This window comes from Aplysia californica, unplaced genomic scaffold (assembly GCF_000002075.1).
Source record: "Aplysia californica isolate F4 #8 unplaced genomic scaffold, AplCal3.0 scaffold00211, whole genome shotgun sequence".
NCBI classification, from domain to species: Eukaryota; Metazoa; Mollusca; class Gastropoda; order Aplysiida; family Aplysiidae; genus Aplysia; species Aplysia californica.
The window spans coordinates 100,611-119,259 of NW_004797481.1; the positions used below are offsets into that span (position 1 = coordinate 100,611).

The 18,649-nt window shown below is 39.8% G+C and overlaps 2 protein-coding genes and 1 long non-coding RNA gene across 6 annotated transcripts in view; 2 read left to right on the forward strand and 1 right to left on the reverse strand.

The window, feature by feature from the left end:
• The window catches only part of LOC101856662 (solute carrier family 28 member 3), a 10,750-nt gene extending 5,719 nt beyond the window's left edge, over positions 1-5,031 (forward strand). The window contains exons 5-10 of the mRNA XM_035970036.1: positions 927-1,088; positions 1,529-1,654; positions 2,051-2,181; positions 2,926-3,094; positions 4,411-4,554; positions 4,858-5,031. Of these exons, the coding sequence (XP_035825929.1) occupies positions 927-1,088; positions 1,529-1,654; positions 2,051-2,181; positions 2,926-3,094; positions 4,411-4,554; positions 4,858-5,031 (906 nt within the window). The remainder of the gene's footprint in view (positions 1-926; positions 1,089-1,528; positions 1,655-2,050; positions 2,182-2,925; positions 3,095-4,410; positions 4,555-4,857) is intronic.
• Positions 5,032-5,691: 660 nt separating this feature from the next.
• LOC118477771 lies at positions 5,692-7,417 on the forward strand. Its single transcript, XR_004858600.1, has 2 exons — positions 5,692-5,901; positions 6,483-7,417. It is a non-coding gene; the product is annotated as an uncharacterized LOC118477771 (long non-coding RNA).
• Positions 7,418-14,450: 7,033 nt separating this feature from the next.
• LOC101856899 (neuronal acetylcholine receptor subunit alpha-7) overlaps positions 14,451-18,649 on the reverse strand; it is a 65,304-nt gene continuing 61,105 nt past the window's right edge. For 3 of the 4 annotated variants that reach the window (XM_013083096.2, XM_013083095.2, XM_035970027.1), the window contains 2 exons: positions 18,311-18,526; positions 14,451-16,361 (listed from right to left, as the gene is read on the reverse strand). In XM_013083096.2, coding sequence (XP_012938550.2) covers positions 16,125-16,361; positions 18,311-18,526 — 453 coding nt within the window. In that variant the 3' untranslated portion in view covers positions 14,451-16,124. The remainder of the gene's footprint in view (positions 16,362-18,310; positions 18,527-18,649) is intronic. The other variant, XM_035970028.1, reaches the window with a different exon arrangement.

An 18,649-nucleotide genomic window follows, 5' to 3' on the forward strand; every position in this document is an offset into this window, starting at 1 on the left:
TACGATGCATAAGTAAACAACACAAGGAAATGAGTTGTTTACAGTTAAAAATTAACTTCCAAAATCGCTCTACGTTGTGTAATCTAGAACGTCATCAGGTAATGGATAAAAAAAATCATCATCATCATCATCATCATCATCATCATCATCATCATCATCATCATCATCATCATCATCATCATCATCATCATCATCATCATCATCAACATGTTTTAAAGTAGAAAAAATATATATACTTGAGACTTGGATAGGGTTGGTGTCGTTTTATCAGATGTTCGTATAAGCTTGGATGTTCAACGTTTCGCCAATAAGGCTTCATCAGGAACATAGTATCTGAGGAGAAAAAAAAATGAGTGATGACACCACAGTTAACAAAGCGTTGACTATAAGTTACGTATTGGTGCGATTTGGACAAAATCGGAAAGAGCCAAAGCTCGGAAAAAGAAAAGCTAAGTCGTTACTGCCATAGTCCTATAGTCCTGGCTGAGCGTATAGATACGTTAAAATTGGTCACACATAGTGTTGAAAGCTCACGCAGGACTGACTCAAACTAAATTTAGAAAAGCGGGGGTGGGGATGTACAATCAAGTGCAACAGCAAAAAGAAAGGGAAATCCAAAAGCAAAAGTCTCACCATGTCTCATCATGTTCTACAGTAAAAAAAAATAAAAAAATATATATATACTTGAGACTTGGATAGGGTTGGTATTCTTTAATCAGATGTTCGTATAGGCCTGTATGTTCAACATTTCGCCAATAAGGCTTCTTCAGGAACATAGTATCTGAGAAAAAAATGAGTGATTACGCCATAGCAACAAAGATGATCATCGATCATCATTATTATTGTCATTACTATCATTATTATTATTAGTATCAACATCATGATCATCATCATCATCATCATCAACTCACACCTACCAATTCCAGACTGCTGGAGTGATCGTCTTCTTCAACGCCATGATCTTTGTACTGGACTATGTGGGTGTCCTGGAGTTCATCGTCCTCCGTATAGGTGGCGCTCTGGCTTTTTGTCTGGGCACAGGGCCCGTGGAGTCTGTGGTTGCAGCTGCCAACATTTTCATAGGACTGGTAAGTCACCGTTTCATCATGTATATTGCTATGTCATTAAAATGCTTATCGCAAGACGACTCTGCGATATGTATCATTAGAAATTCAGTATAGACTTTTGACTAACTTAATAAAGCGGTTTATAACGACTTTTACTATTGTTTTCCTTATGGAAAAGAAGACAGACAGAAACAGAAGCGGGATGACTAAATTGTAAGACTTACGCGTGGCGCCCTCCAGCCATCTGTTCACGCTTTCAACAAAATTCATGGAAGAACCACATCAGAAAAAAAAAAAACAGCTCAGTCCAAGTATCTCAATGTTTTGATTGGGGTTTTTTCCTCTGCCTCCTCTCTCTCTCTCTCTCTCTCTCTCTCTCTCTCTCTCTCTCTCTCTCTCTCTCTCTCTCCCTCTCTCCCTCTCTCTCTCTCATTCGCTCTCTTTGATTTGCTCTTGTCCAGTCGGAGGCGCCCCTGCTTGTCCGTCCCTACCTACACTCCGTGACCAGGTCGGAGCTACACGCTATCATGACCTGTGGCTTTGCCAGCATCTCCGGCGCCTTCATGGCCATGTTTATACAGGCTGGGGTGAGTGTTGGGATCTATGTCTAATGTTTGTGTTGGTATTGCAATTGTCTTGGTTGGATATTTTTGTGGCGGCGGTGTTGGCTATCGTCTTGTTTTGGGTTGGAAATAGTAATAGAGATGAATGTAATCATGATTCTGTTACACTTGTAGATCTAATATTAAATCCATGTCAATACACCGATAGTGTATAGCGTTTGATAGCAATCGATGAAAGCTGTAAAAGTAACCCCAAAATCAGGTTGATTTGCTTTTTTGTAATTAATCAGGAGCCCTGAGGAATTGATACTATTTATCGTCAAATAGCAAATACTGCTTGATAGTTCTCTGTTGATAATGATTACTGTTTTCCGACGCCCCTTCCTGTCAGTTGCTAATAATGGTTCCTGTTTTCATAAGGCACCTGCCAGTCATCTGCTAACCGCCGCTGTCATCTCGGCGCCAGCAGCCCTGGCCGTCAGTAAGCTGGTGGTTCCGGAGCTCGAGGGGGTCGACTTGGACAGCCAAAGGAACGTCCGGATGAGAGATGAGTGAGTGGAGTTTGGCGTGCTCTTGCTCAGCTTGCCGGGTCTGTGAGATAGGGTTACGGTTTCGTTGAGAAGTCGGGCAGGAAGAGATAAGTCGTCAGACGGAAGTCGTGACCTTGCTAGGCTGGTCCGCAGTAATTAGATGTTCGTGAAAATTATAAGTGACTTTCATTAAAACTTACAGTTGGTTTTTATCTCATTCGGTGTGTAGGATAACAATTCTAATGCTAGACAAGCCTCTTCAAATAAGATCACCATTATAAGTAATGAGTGAAAATACCTACGTATACCATTGCATGAAAAAACGTTTCTTCGGATACATTTCCCGCCCATTGATTTGCATTCTCTTTGACACTCCCCCCCCCCCCTCCCCCAAAAAAAACGCCCAAAACATTTGATTTATACATTCTGACAATCATTCTGCAGTTCTTGCAGAAATGGGGGGGGGGGGGGGGGGTAAGAAATAGACCTTTCGCACAACAGTAGAATACATGTATCCTTTTTGAAGATCCATTTTTGTCAAAGGGTGTATAAAATCCCTGTGCCTGACAACAGCAAAAAAATTTTGGATGATAGCTGATATTTCAGAAAGTAAATAATTAGTATTTAGAGCGCCTCTGAATTGAACATCGAATATTTTCTTAAGAAGGCAAGGTCGTAGCTAACCACAAAGCACGGTTAGATTTAATGTGACAGGCGCTTTCAAATCAGAGGAAAATACAATAGCCAACACACTTTTGTTCACAGAGAGCAGAAGAATATCCTTCAGGCGTGCTCCGACGGTGCGGCGTTCTCCATCAAGTTGGTGGCTTCCATCATGGTGAATATGATGGCGTTTGTGTCCTCCATGAACCTTGTGGATCACCTCCTGGTCTGGCTGGGCGAGCGGGCTGGTATAGAAAACCTCACGTTTGGGGTGAGTTTTGTGTTGTGTTATTTGTCTACATTGAAAACGGTTTGTCTATCCTGCTGTTCAAATATTGGGTTTTTTATGAGTTATCAATAACCAGTAAAAATGACTGGATTAGAGATTAACCCCCCAAAAAATGTACATACTGTGATTCACTCTTTTAGATCACCCAGTTCCAATCCTGTCCTCTTCATGGCTCAGCAATAAAGCCTTTGGTGATGTATTGGTAGCTGGTAGGCATTCTGGTGAGGTCTGCTTCTTCTCTTTATTGGCGTATTTGTATAGTCTGCCACTGGAAGAACATATTTTTCTACTAAAAATGGGGTAACTGCGACGAACCAGTCAATCTGCTGAAACGTACTGGTGCAACTATGAACTATTGGGCTAGCAGAAAAAATTGTGAGCTCGATTTCAGGCTCCCCGGGATAAAATGTAGCCGTAGACGATGTACCATTCTGTTCCTGATGCTTTAAAAAAAAAACCAAAACCAAAAGAGATACGTAAATGCATTGCTATCGGTAAAGAAGACGGAGCTCCCGTGGGTACTGTGTTCGCCTCTCAGTCAAAAGGTCCTGAGATCGAAACCTGCCAGGAACGAGATTAATTTCTCCTCCGAAATTGTATCCTTTGTCCTCCCTTCCAGTTCTCTAGTCCTATTTTTTCGTCTGTTCTCAACACCACTTTAACCCCCTTCTTCCGGTGTCCTCTGTGCTACCCTCTCCCTTATTTCTGACCCTTTCTACTGCTTCTCATTGCTTCTCTTTATTGCTGTCTTTCAGCTACACCCCTAATCTTAGGGTGACTAAGACCTAACGCCCAGCCTTCTTGGATCAGGGCGAAAAACCATGGAGGTCTGTGTGCAATCTGCGCATGTTAAAGATATCACGGTGGTCATAAAACGGAAAAGAATAGATTTTGGTCGCCACCTGTATAGAATTCAAAATTCATTCCGACCAAAATTAGAACTATTTTAATCGGCAAAAAAAAAACGAGAGTACCTTCGAAATCAAAATGTAGCTACCTTGAGGCAAAGTAAGAAAAACGTAAAGGTCAGTTGCGCCGCAGGTTGGAGCACCAGCAGTAGTCTACCAAGGAGATTTAACATGGAAAATGGAAGAAAAAAAAAAGAAATAGAGAAGAAAAATAGGTAACCGATAGCCGTGTGGGCCTAACAGACTACTCTGTTGTATTTCCAGCGGAGGAATAAATGAAATAAAGTTTCAACAGATAGGCTTGCCAAAAATGTTACTTGGCATTTCTTCTCCAAGGGACACACGACTATAGGGGAGTATTTAACCGTGTGATATTGTGTGTGTCCACAGTACATGTGCTCTTACCTACTGTACCCATTGTCCTATTCCATGGGGGTGCCGCCTGCAGACTGCGGCCCTGTTGGTACACTGATGGGAGTCAAGCTGTTTGCCACACCTTTTGTGGCCTACGTGGACCTGGGAAAAATGATCGAGGTGAGTCTCATACAGCACGTATTGATGGTGTCCTCGGTTTTGTTGTTGCTACGCTTATTTCGGTTTACGTTTGATGCGTTTACTGCTCCTACTTTTTTAATTTCTCAATGTCCAATCAGTATTGCTGAGATGATGATGATGATGATGATGATGATGATGATGATGATGATGATGATGATGATTCTCTCTAACAATTTTTCCTCCCTGCTAGTTTTGGGGTGTTCTTTGTGAAAATATTTTGACATTGTCGTATACAAATGGCAATATTTTGAATATGTTTTAACGGTTTTCCATTCCTTTCAGAACCGAAGGTCTGTAGAACAATACCTCATCGATACAAATGGAATGGGAACGTATCATTGGTCAGGAACAGATGTCATACTGGACTCCACAAACGTTACTTTGGTTAACGGTTTCATGGCAGTAAGTCAGCTCTGTGTGAACAACGTGGGAACTCTTTTAGCATTATTACTTTGAGATTATAGGAGGTCGACAGGAGCCACATTTTTTAATATTTTGGGTCATTAATTGTTTTTAAAGATTTGAAACACTTGCAGTCTGATCTTGTTAGAGACTGACAAAGTTAATCTCAGGACAATACCATTGTGGTGTATGGGCTAGACACTTCGTCTTCGCACGCAGAAAACCTGACTTTGATTCCCATGTAAGGAGAATTTTTATCACAGTCTTCCTTGACGTTGTATCCATCTCAGCTTAGGTTGGCTAGGACAAGCAGGATCAAAGTTCGCCTCCCAAATGATTTGATTGTGTCGATGGGGAGGGGCGAAATGCCTCATTTCTGAAAACACAAAAAGAGAGCCATAATTTTGTGTCTGAAATCTTTCTGGGGACAAAGTCTGTGCGTGCGAACCGCCTGTGGCATCAGCAAAGAGTAACAGCTGTGTGCGGATAAAGGTTTTTGGGCATTACATCCCTTGTGCAGAGCTTCAATTTACTTGACGATCGGAGTAGTTGATGATAGTTGACGATGATGATGATGATGATGATGATGATGATGATGATGATGATGATGATGATGATGATGATGATGAGGGTACTCCTGACACATTAACATCCATTCACTACTCATCATCTCTTCCCTCCTCCTCCCCCCCCCCCCACCCCTCCCCAAAAACCAAAAATGTATAATCTATTTTTTTTAACAGGAAAGGTCAGAAGTGATCACCACGTACGCCATGCTTGGTTTATCAGCGTTCCCAGCCATAGGCTTCTGTATGGGAACTTTGATACCCATGTGCCCTCACCGCAAACCGGATGTGGTTGACCTCGTCATCAGTGCCTTCGTCGCCGGAAATGTAGCCAACATTTTGACCGCCTCCATAGCAGGTGAGAAATGGGTTTATGGGATAGTATTGTGTTGATTGTGTTGATTTATTTCTTTTCTTTTTCTTTTTTAGTAAAAGGGTAGGTTATTTTCTGATTTGGGTCATTTCTGTGTTGTTGTCGTAGCGAATGACGTCTGTGGTCTAGTGATTAGGCTGTCATCAAAGGCACGATGCCATGTCTTTGGGGAAATATTTTACGGACCTTTCCTCACTTCACCCAGATGGAATGGATACCTAGACTTCGAAAGACCTTTTCAGTTTGTTAATATGTCTTAGTACTTCATCGGCTGCTTGCACTATGCACTTCCAGAGGAGCCAATGACATTTCTGAGTGCTCAAGGATCTGCCGGAGTAACAAAAGTTGCATAGTGTATAGATCATGTATAGACGATTATGTAAAGCACGAATATGCGCTATACAAGTACAGTTATTATTATGATGCTGTTCATGATCTAAGACAATGCCACTAAGGACCTCAGACAATGCAGTTAGTATCCTCAAATAATGTCGTGAATACCCCAGACAGTGTCGGGAATGCTCTCAGGGTGACATTCATAACTCTGTGTTTTTCTCCGTCCCCAGGCATCATGTTCTCAGACTCAGCTGTTCCACTACCACAATGATCGGAATCACTGAAGTAGGACAGTGAAATATGCCAAGCATCCTGATAGAGATCATAAGCCCTATGTTCGAAATGACCTGCATTATGGGAAGTGGATAATCTCATTTTCCAGCTGGACGTTTCAAAGGCCTGTCTGAGGTTTTATTAAACGTTTCACGTTTATTTCCGGTCCTTTCTGTACACCTCTTGTTGACAGTTTTACGGCAGCGCAGATTTAACAGTTGTAACTTAGTTTTTGAATGCGTAGATCGAGTTCGAGTCGCTTTTGAATTTTGATATGTTGACATGCCGTATAAACCACATTTACCATTTATATCAGATTTTAAAAAATCATAATATATAATTTTATAGAAATCATTACACCTACCAATATCTTTGTTCGTTGCTTACTTTTCCTCCGTGAAGAGACTGTGTTTCTCGTTTTCTAAGGTGCAACTCAAAAGGGGAAATGACCCCGTGGCGTCACCCACAAAGAGTCTTCAAAGGAGAAAATGTATATATGTATATAGTGCTCCATAGTGATTACAATAAATAGATTTTGCCGAAATTTGAGGGCACCCAAAAACTTAAGTAGCGACTGCTGTTGAGCATTAGCATTATATACTGCTTTTGTGTTGATGTTATAAAGGGAATTTATAAGGGTGTATGAACAAGTATGTAAGTGTATAAATAGTGGCGTATATCCATGCGCACATGTGCATATTATGTTAGCATGCGTGTATGCTTGTATGCGGGTGCTTATGTGTGCAGGTGAAACAGTATGTTCTATTTTATGCGTCCGATATCTGTTTGCTTTCGCCGTGATCCAAAAAGAGAAAGAATCCAGGGTTGGTTGTTTTATTCCCCAACATAATTGCGGAATTTTTTATTTGAAATAAACAAATGTTGCATTTTATGAAGCTGCTTTTCCGTGTGTTTTTTTGTCACGTCTGTACTCCCTTGTTTTCTCCTTTTTAAGTAAGTGATGTTTGCGATTAATCGAACTCAGGAAAGAAAACTGAAAGGAAAACGAGACAGGAAGTGATGGGAGGGGCAGTTGGAGAGCTACTGGGAGGTCAAGTTCTTTACGATGGCGTCACTGAGGTGAGAACTGCACACAAGGAGGAAGGTGAGGTGGAAGAGGAGGAAGAAGGGGGGGGGGGCGACGAAATTGATGACGGCGACAATAATGGATATAATGGGTTGGGAAAGAAGGGGGAGGGGATAAAAGAAAAATGACATTGTGAAATGACAAATGGAAAGATGAAAAGAAAGGAAGGGAAAGTATTGTTTTGGGCGAAAGTTATGTTTGTGTTGGAAATTACAACACCCAGGGAGGATCAAAAGGACATGCATAAACATAGGATTTCATAAGAACTAATCATCTACGTAAAGCCGACTCATTCTTGAGATACGATATGTACAAATGTACTTTATTTCTCCTACTGCTTCATCTTTACAAAGCGTACATGTTATTACAGACAATACAAACTTGGAGACATGACATATAGTACAATGTTTGACCAGCCATGAAGATCATCTACAACGATTCCAAACATTGCAATATACTATTTTGATGATCCGGAATATGAACAAAATTGTTGGATAGTATAGTTAAGTGGACTGCGTGCAAAAAGAGAATAGTTCTAAACTTTATACTATAAGTGACTGCGTTCAAATGATGGCTGATCTCAAACACAGGGTGATCCAAAAAAAAACAACTTAACAGCTTTGTTATTGAATATCTTCCTCAAGAGTTGCTCTCTCTCTCTCTCTCTCTCTCTCTCTCTCTCTCTCTCTCTCTCTCTTTCTCTCTCTCTCTCTCATATATATATATATATATATATATATATATATATATATATATATATATATATATATATATATATATATATATATATATATATAAATATATATCGATGTCGAGTAAAAATTCTAAGCTCGTTTATCAGACTGTCATTGTATCGTGGAACATTTCTGGAAAGAGTTTTCCTGGTTTCATGATGGTACAGGAGTAATAACTGTGATGGCATAATTTAAGCTTTTAAATGTTTGTTGTATAATTTTGATCTGAATGTTTTTATGCCCGTGATAAATGAATGCATGTAGTTTTACCGTCTTTGAAAGGTAATCCGTCCTCTTTCTTTCATGCCTTTTTCATAGAGTACATGTACATCAGGAGTGCGTCGCCTCCCAACGCCGATACAAGTAGTAGGCTACATTATTTTCTTGTATAAATCTTTAAGTCTTCTTAGCGCTTTCTGCAGAATGAGACCTATAGTGAAAGGTTTGTACAGAAAAGAAAACTAGTGTAACAGCCTAAAGTTATGCAAGAAATGGTTAGCCAAATTGAAATATGCGATAATGCTTTGCCGGAAGAAGCACAACAACAAGGTATACTCTTTGAAGGACTTCTGCAGGTGTGATTGATTCAATATCGGATAAACGTAGTGGTGCCCACTTTGGAAAGTGTTAGAAGTGACAACTGGGAGTGTCATGTCGAAGCTGTAGTTAGTACATAAAGCAAATTCCTGGCGTCACTCTTATGTACATTCCCAAAAGATTACTTTCTCTTTACGCATTTATCATACCAGAGGTAGCAGCCAGCGGCTTTGTTGCCACTTTGTATGGACACTATTGTATTACTGTACCGTATACTAATAGCGCCCGGGCCTAACTGAAAAAAAATCCTTGAAACTCTAATTTTGCTTCACCATATTGTTATTTTTGGGGCAGTAATATAAGGGGATGCAAAAGATGATACTTACAGAACGTTCTGAACAGACCTAGTTTGACACATCAAAATACAAATACTATCAATGATAAGACAGTTCAGAGAAGACACGCACTTAGGTGGCCATCCCCACTTATCAAATTCAGGACAATACATGCTTACAATCTGCAACAATCAGAACGATGCGGTGTTTTTTGTAATGAAGATAAAGGTGTACTTATCAAAATGAAAGAACATTTCTGTTGACAATTTAGCATAATCAAGAATTGAATATATCTACAGGATACACAGAAATGACATTGATTCATGAAACATTTTAAAATATTGATGAAACAAAGCGGTCAGTACGTCTGCTACAAGATGTGTGATATATTGTCGCTTAAATCTCAGAGACTTTCAACAAAATGATGTTCGGGCTGGGCTTGCGACGACAACATAAGGACCAGATCAATAGACCTGTGCCGTCAGGCCAGTGCTGTTTTCATCATATTATTACAAACGCCTCTTTTGGTAGGTTAGGGAGAAGTACATCAAAAAATCAGTTGCCTTAAAGTAATTACGGAAAAACTAAGGAGACAGTGAGGAATGAGAGACGGACAAAAGATGCATGACATGCCAGCATGAATTTCACCTTTTAAAAAGAGCCTTTGGGCAAAAATAAGAATAATGACATAATATGGCATAGGGCTTATGAAAATAGAACGGTTGGGTGAGTTAAGGACTACGCTATTGTGTCATAAATATGGTCGTTCCGGACAGGCAGTGGATGGTGTGCTACTACTATGTCCGCTTCGTACTAAACGATGAGCAGAGAGGTCTGCAAGTCTTGTAAAAATATTATGATCTTGTTAGAAGTATGGTACAATGTAACACTCAGTAGGGAGTATGTTTACATTAACTTTGTCATGAAACTGAAATCTTGGGTTTTAAATGGGATATTACCTTCTGAATCAGCAGAAATACGCTGACAATGCGCGCGCAACGTTTTTAATGGGGGGGGGGGGGGGGGCTACACCCCCAAAATCAAAATTCGGCTCAAAATCATGGAATTTGAGTTGCAGGCACTTTTAGCTTCCTCAGCCTCTCCTACAACTATTTCATCACATAAGAACCCACATCATCCAATCTTCATGAAATTTTCACAGAATGAAGAGAAGAGGTAATACTAAAAATTTGTAAGTTAAATTTTTGATATATGGAATAGATTTTTGTTGGTGGTGTCTGGAGTGTGGATTTTCACGGATTTTTCGTAAACTTGAATGCTACCTCAGGAAAAAATTCATTAAAAAATTTCTAATTCGATTAGGAAAAAAACAACAGACAAATTTTTAGACCTAATGTTTGTAAACACGCATGCAAAAAAACAATCAATTTCCATGAGCGATAAGTGCGGTATTCATTACGTAAGACATGTCAATAAAATCCAATATGGCGGCGTATCCATGGAAACGAAACTTTTTTCTCAAATTTGATTGCAGATTTTAAGACTCCTTACTATGCTTGTTATATGTGTGAAACTTGGTAAAATTCGGTCCAGTAATAAGCGAGATAGCCTCCAGGTGTAGCCCCCCCCCCCCCCCCCCCCCCTTAACGATACCTCAGTAACAGCGTCTCGCATTTTCCTATAACCGCCAAACGACAGAAGGGCGAGAACAAGGCAAGAGAGTTTATACGCAAAATAGATTAAAATCTGCGATGTTTGCAAATCAGAACTATATCATACAAAACAAAAATAACATGTAAACAGTAGTAATATCGATACATACACAATTACTTGAAAAGTGTGCTATTTTTTCTTGTATGTGTATTAATATTTGTATTTATACGAATGAATATAATTCAAAGTACCATATAATATGATACAACAGTCAATCTAATTTAGTTCAAATCAGCCATGGAATATCAAAGTTTTGAAGCGCAATTTAAAAAAATATCCAAACTCCCTACATTGGTTTATTTTTACTCACAAATGATACTTCTTTTCTCTTCAATGTTGCTCATTTTAAAACGTCAATTAACACTTTTCGACAAATGAAGTTACAAGAGAACAATGTTGATGATAATATTATAGGGTTTGAAGATTTGGCACCACAATATCTTCCTAATTTCCTTCAGAAGTATAACCCATCTCAATATTTACGGTCCATTAACACAAGAAGAATAAAGACAGTAACTTGGAAAATCTTTAAAATTAAAGGTAGGGCTTTTCCTGAAGTAATTGCTCCCTTGGTGTGGAATTTCCTTCGACTGCATTTAAAAGAGGCATCAACGTTAACCACATTTAAAACCGGTCTAATCGAAATATATATTAAGCTCTTATTTTACCAACAATAAGAGGGATCAGCAGCCACAAAGATTGTCAGATTATGCATGTGTTCCTTTGTCAGAACATAATTTTTGGTATGCCACTGGTGCATCTTTTTCATTGATTGGGCCCGTGTACATGAAACGTGCCATTGTGTGCACTCTCAAAATGTTCTTTTATTTGAAGTTAAGTTCGCAGAGCCGTCAGACAGTGGACGCTATAGAAGAGAGCTTTATCATCATCATCATCATCATCATCATCATCATCATCATCATCATCATCATCATCATCATCATCATCATCATTATTATTATTATCATTATTTATCGTAAGACTCCATCCAGAGGTACCCTTACTAAACCGCCGAGCGGACAAGGGAGGGAACCTCGGGAAGGGAATCTAGGGAGGATGCCAGAAAGTTTACATTCCTTGTCTAACAAGCATTGATAAATTTGCTGTCTGTGCCCTCGTCACAGAACTCGAAACGTTCTCCTTTTTCCCTGTACAACCAAACCCATTCATTTGTTGCGACGTTGAGCAGAGGCATGATTCAAATTTGTGTGTATGTGTATGTCTATGTATATGTGTGTGTTTTATATATATATATATATATATATATATATATATATATATATATATATATATATATATATATATATATATACATATAATACAATATATTATATATATATATATAATATATGTATGAATGGAGCCAGCCGTGGACCGCAGTAAAGTGAGTGCCACAGATGCTGTGACGTGCACAGAGGTTATAGCTAAAGAGTAGCGAAGAAATGAATCGTTTTAACAACCTATCAGATAATGTTAACAGAAAAGGTGCAACCATAGGGGGTCTACTGTCAAAGAGTTGCCTTACCATTTGCAAAAAAGCCTCTTTGATATTTTTTTTATGGAAAAGGGGGAAGGGGTCGTGAAGTGTTAAAATGGGCATCCTTGACCTTTATTGGCAAATTATGCGTGCTTTTCGTTAGAGAGACCCTCAACTATTTAAGAAGCCAAATAACTTTACAGTTGAGTTCTTTGAAAAATCTGAGTGACTTATTGAAAGTAAAAGGCTGGCACGGCGTGTAGGTGTATCGGGTAATATAGCTGAGGCATGATTTCTTGCTACTCTCAGTATGTCACGAATGAATAGCTCCCCCATTTGCTTGTTCTGAATCTGAATAGAAATAATAATGTTTTCAGGCTTGGGTTTCTGCTCATAACAACCTGGAGTGCCACTATGTAGGACACCATTTACGAAAGGCGATAGACCAAGAGAGAGAGAGAGAGAGAGAGAGAGAGAGAGAGAGAGAGAGAGAGAGAGAGAGAGAGAGAGAGAGAGAGAGAGAGAGAGAGAGAGCAAAGTATGCCTACGATCGCGTTCATTATGACGACAAACGCGCTCGAATGGTTGAACTATTTGGACACGACGCAGGAGGGTGCACCTTCCGTTTTACAAGGTCGGGCGAGCGAATATACGGCTGACCAATGATAGTACATAACAAGATGGGCCACTTCTCTCTTTGAGCCAATGAAAAAAGTGTCCTCAAAATTTGGTGGCGCCAACTTCACAAAAGCGCACTCTTTCGGAACAGAGTTACCCTACTTGAGTTTTAAAAAATCAAAGTGAAACTAGCAAGTTTTGGGATAAATTTCGGAAGAACGCTTTTTTAAATGGTTACTCTGACAAAAAACCTCTTCCGGAGGAAAGGGTGATGGTTTTCTTCGTTTAATTTGACTTTAGAATGAAAGGCGAGAGGTCATTAAAATATTTTTAAAAACTTAAACTCCGCACTGAACGTACCCGAACTGCTGGTGAACAGCAGTCGATCTGCGCACGCAAGGAGGTGCTATTCCTATTCTTCTTCTGGAAAAACGAAAGAGAGCTTCAAAACAGACTGCAGCGCCATCTGACGCAAAGAGCATACTTCCTGCGGACATTTTTTGGCTGAGTGGCCCATCTTGTTATTCACTATCTTTGGGCTGACTTAGCTTGTACTCGACTCTTTTCATGCTCGATACTCGTCTTCTCGTCAACTCGTCCATTGATTTAGTTTTCTTTAACACAATCGTAAATATTAAAATTTAAACAAAACAACCACCGGGACTTACTAGAGCTTACAAAGATACAGGCTCAGAACTTGGAAAGAGGCTCAAATTGTGTTTTGCCTCACCAAAAATGGCGACTGAAGAAGTGGAAAACTGTTTTGCATTCACTATCATGCCATGAAAACTACCATTAGATGCAACAGACGCCTTTGCAGACTTTAACTTGAGAAATTATATTGACTTGCAGATGAACCTGTTCTACGAGCCGGAATAAGAAAACAATCCTAAACCAGTAACAATAAATAAATGAATAAATAAACAAACAAATAAACAAACACTCAGGGCAAAGCTTTTTCAGTGGCATTCTCAGACATTAGAAGATTTCAAACGACTTGGACAGGTTTTACGGGCTTCGATAACTAACTAAGGTATTAAGCGGCCGAGCGGTCAAGTGGTTGAGATATTAGATCTCGCCTAGATCTGTCTAAATACTTTTGACTTACTTTCACTTAAGATATTAGGTTGTTGTTTTTTTTAATGACCGTACGATCCTTATAGAGATAGATCTAGATCTAGCCTTACTTTACTCGATAACTAAGGTGCTGAGCAGCCGAATTCGTCCGCCTCGCGTTCAAGTGGTTGAGATATTAGATCTAGATCTAGATCCATCATCTAAGAATAAGATCTACCGAGGCAAAATATCACCCAGACTTACTTTACTTAAGATATTATTAAATGATTTTACTATCCTGACAGAGGTAGATCTAACATTACTTTACCATGCCAACTGGCAGTAATAAGCCGAGAGTCATCGGACGGAAGCTGTCGGAACAAAGGTGAAGTGTTCTTTTCGGTTTCTTTGAATTAATAATTTTTTAGTTTTTGGTTATTTGCAACAAAACGGCAGGTTTAAAAAAAAATAACTATCCCATGCAAATTCTCGCCTAAGTTTACATCTGCATAGAAACTTCACAATTGTCTGTTTTGCAGTTTAGGAGTCTATACGATCCAAATGTTTTGGGTCATGCTCCATTATCATATGAAGCTCACAGCTCTTTCCCACCAGTCATATTGAGCTGGAATGTCTGTGTCAGAATATCAAACGGTTGTGAAGCGTTCATGGTGATTTTATCCCTCTGTTTGGATATTCATTGAACGCCTACCACATGTTAAGTTCCAGACTGAGCTGCGGAAAAAAGATTACAGCACTCCAAAAAAAGGGAAAGTTTTTTTTTTGGAACTTCGAAAGGAAAAAGGACTGAAGGCAAATTCAGAGAAGAAAGAAATCAAGCTAGTTGAAATGCCTAATGTCATGTCCAAGAAAATATTGCACCCATACATGTAAATGGGACAAGTGTACAGAATTTCAACAAAGTTTTAACCAGAATTACCACGAATTTTTAACTAGAATTATGATAATAGAATATTTACAAAAAACAATCGAAGCTGTTTCGAATAAAATTATGTCTGGTTCACTGCTACAGCAACCCGGGAGCCTTCTTTGAATTGTTAGATAATATGAGCTCTTCGCTCGCCCTTATGACCCGTTCCGAAATGATTCTCGGCCTACTCCACCTTTTGCAATAAAAGAGCCCTTAAAGTACAATGACATTGTACAGCTGTAAACTTGATGTTTTTAGTTCAGTAACGTCGCATGGAAGGTCAACACTACCCGGAGAGCGTGGACAGTTTTCGATTAAGTTAATATGGAAGAGAGAACGACGCAGATCGTATTAATCAGAGTAAGTGAAAACTTGGTAGGTTCTAGAGCTACTAAACGCTGGCAGCGTCAGACTGATGTAAGAGGATTGAAAGATAAGTGCTTCGTAGGAACAATCAAAGAGTGGAAGGACGAAACAGAAATAGTGCTATATGACTTACACTGATAACAAGTTGCCCTTTATTCACTATATTATCCTGTCCTGATCCCTTAAGTACGAAGAAACTTCGCAAATAATAAACAGTGTATATTAACCCTCAATATACCAATCCCCAGTACATTCTTTACACGGTGGTATGGAAAAGAAAGAAGTAAGACCTTTCTTTTAAGATTACGATTATCATCAAAGCCACCATACCCCCCCCCCCCTTTTTTTCCCCCAAAAAGGGACCCATTCTTTTACAAAAGCTGAGGAAGGAGGAATTGTCCACTTTAATAACTGATAACAAAGGACACAATCGACAAAAATACCTGCCTCCTCCTTTTCTCTCCCCTCACTGACGAGAGGCCATTCATACATCACAACCTCTCAGATGAAATAGTGGCATGTTTAGTTTGTCTCTTCTGTCCGGCCTTCTTTCTTGCTGATCCGGCGACCGAGAGTTTTGACAAGAAAAACAATGCTCTCAAATCGTGTACATCATTGAGGGACCCTCCGTTTTCGAGGCGACTTTAAAGAGTCTGATATGGTGTAAAATGTTTACCCTCCCACCCCTCCCAAAAACCTAAACACGCTAGCACTGAACTCATGGTTGAAAAAGCCACACCTTCCTCGCTAGCCTCTGAGGGGCAGTCCAATATCCACAGAGTGGTTATGCAAGAAGATGTGGCGCTGAAGCCAAGATGGCGACGGTCGAGCCCAGTGTGAACACGCAGCAGACGACCAGACACAATCTGTCCATCACCATGGCGGCAAACTTCCAATCGTTCTTGACGTCACTCTCCTCGTCCTCCTTCCGGTATCTGCTGGTGATCTTCTTTAGTTCCCGCAAGATGCTCGTGATGTCGTGACGTACTGAAGACGAGTTCATTCCCATGCTCTCCTCCATCTGTTCGGAATAAATATGATGGGGACAAAAAAGCAAACTTCATCGGGATAGAAATTAGTAATGGATCCACGATCTACGACTGTACTATAGTGCGTTTCACAAGTTCTATTTCTAGTTTCTAAGGCTGAAAGATATGAGTGATCTCTTATTTTGCATTTCTTATTGCTTGAGATTGTTTCAGTACTTTGGGTTGCTTTTTTTTTCAAAACAACATCCACCCTTCCTTTCTTTTTTCCAGCGATTACCCCCCCCCCCCCCTATGCTCTGGAGACAGAGAGAGACAGAGAGAGAGAGAAGGGGAGGGATGGAGAGAGAGGGAGACAGACAGACAGACAGACAGACAGACAGACAGACAGACAGACAGACAGACAGACAAACAGACAGACAGAGACAGGGAGAGGTAGAGGCAGAGAGAGAGAAGAGAGAGAGAGAGAGAGAGAGAGAGAGAGAGAGAGAGAGAGAGAGAGAAAGACCGGCAGACATTCCGGGATGAAGATGTGGAACACATGATGTTTACTTTGAAGTGTGCTTGTGTTATTTACATTTTGCGTGTATGTGTCTCTACTGATCACTTTCACCTGCTGCTAAAAAATGCCCTTGCGGATAATAAATGTCCTGTAGGAAGGGACCATTCTTAGGAGCCTATTGCGATTCTTTTTCTCTTCTACAAAATATTATTCGTATATCATTCCTTTACAATAATCTACTAATTGGGTTCAAGACTTTGGTAACGTTACAGATTACTCAACTCCACTGTTCTGTATGAAGAGGTACAAAAAACAACATGTGGTTAACTACTGACAAATGTATACCTTTTTATCTTTGCGGTTCGAAATGTGACCTGTTAGCCACTGTCAAGGTTAAAGATTATTCGGTTAGATTTAGATTTGATTTATATGCAAGAAGCACAGCCTACTGAAATATGAAAATTCCAACCAAAACATGATGCGTTCCTTCCAAAATATTTTAATCATAATCCATCAAAAGCCTTTCGGGCATATTCGCTCGCCTTAATAGTACAAAAAAAAAACATTGTTCCACTACAACAGTTGTAAGAGGAGAACCATCGATTTTCTTCAGCTCCAACTTAATTTCACGCTTGTTTCAGCACAATGAGAAGGATACTGAGTTCACAAACGAATTCCGATCCCCGGTGAGTTCATTTAAATGTTTTCGTCTGAGTCTGAGCTCAACTTGAGAGTGATCCGGAAATTAACTCAAATGAAAATATATAAAATGAGAGTCCTAAAGAAAAGGATGATTAAGAGGAAGTTCAAATACAGTATCTTCTCTATTTTTGTGGGCTCGCTGATTCTTGAACAAATCAATTCTGCCTACTATCTGCTCATTAGAGAGAAGTAATGTCTCGATAGGCCTTAACAATACAAGAAAGGATTACGTCTAAAAGCTCCATCTAATGAACATTAAGTTACGAAAATAACATGTATTTCAGAAAAGTCCCTTTTTCAGAAGTCAAAAATAGAATCCGTGTGAGGGGAGTTACAGACCATTTCAAACCGCAATGTCGTCATAGGGGCCGGAACCAGCGTGAGCTATATAGGGACAGAGCAGTTAACTTTGACGCATCGAAAGTGTAACGTAATCAGGACCCGAACCCAAACTGATACTTTTTGTTGATTCATGTAAACATGTGTAATCTGTTCACATCGAGTCAGCTTTTTTCAGCTCAGTTACATTCTTCTTCACTCTTTGTGTCCTTTTTCTTCGAAATAACTTTTTTTAAATACGTTTGTAAAGTAGATCTAGAGAAAGACATTAAGTGTGAGTGTCTTGAGAAAAAAAGGTTATGCCCAAAACCCTGTATTCTACTTTTGTGGCAGTTGAGATCCTTCAATACAACTACATGTATTTCTTTATATCTGGTTTTCTTCAGTTATCAGTTACCCCGCTTCGTCACCCAGAATAAGGTCACAGAGAAAATGGCCAACCTTCATAAGAAAGCCCGTGGTACTGCCGTTGGCCATGCGAGGGTCATCGTCCATGTCCAGTACGTTGGCCATCAGACTCCGGGACTTCTCCTCCAGGGGCCCCAGCTTGTAGTCCTTGACCTGTGCCCTCTGTGTCAGTGACCTCCGTGTGGTGCTGCCTCCAGGACGCTCCATCCTCAACAGCCAGGCCAGCCAGCCACAGAGAACGCGTTTCACCTGGACAATGGGAAATTGCAAAACTTGATGTACGAATAGGGACAGGTAAATCGTGTAACTTCTCAACTGTAATGAGATAACCATAGAGACAAAAATAACTGCAACAATAGTTATAGTATATAA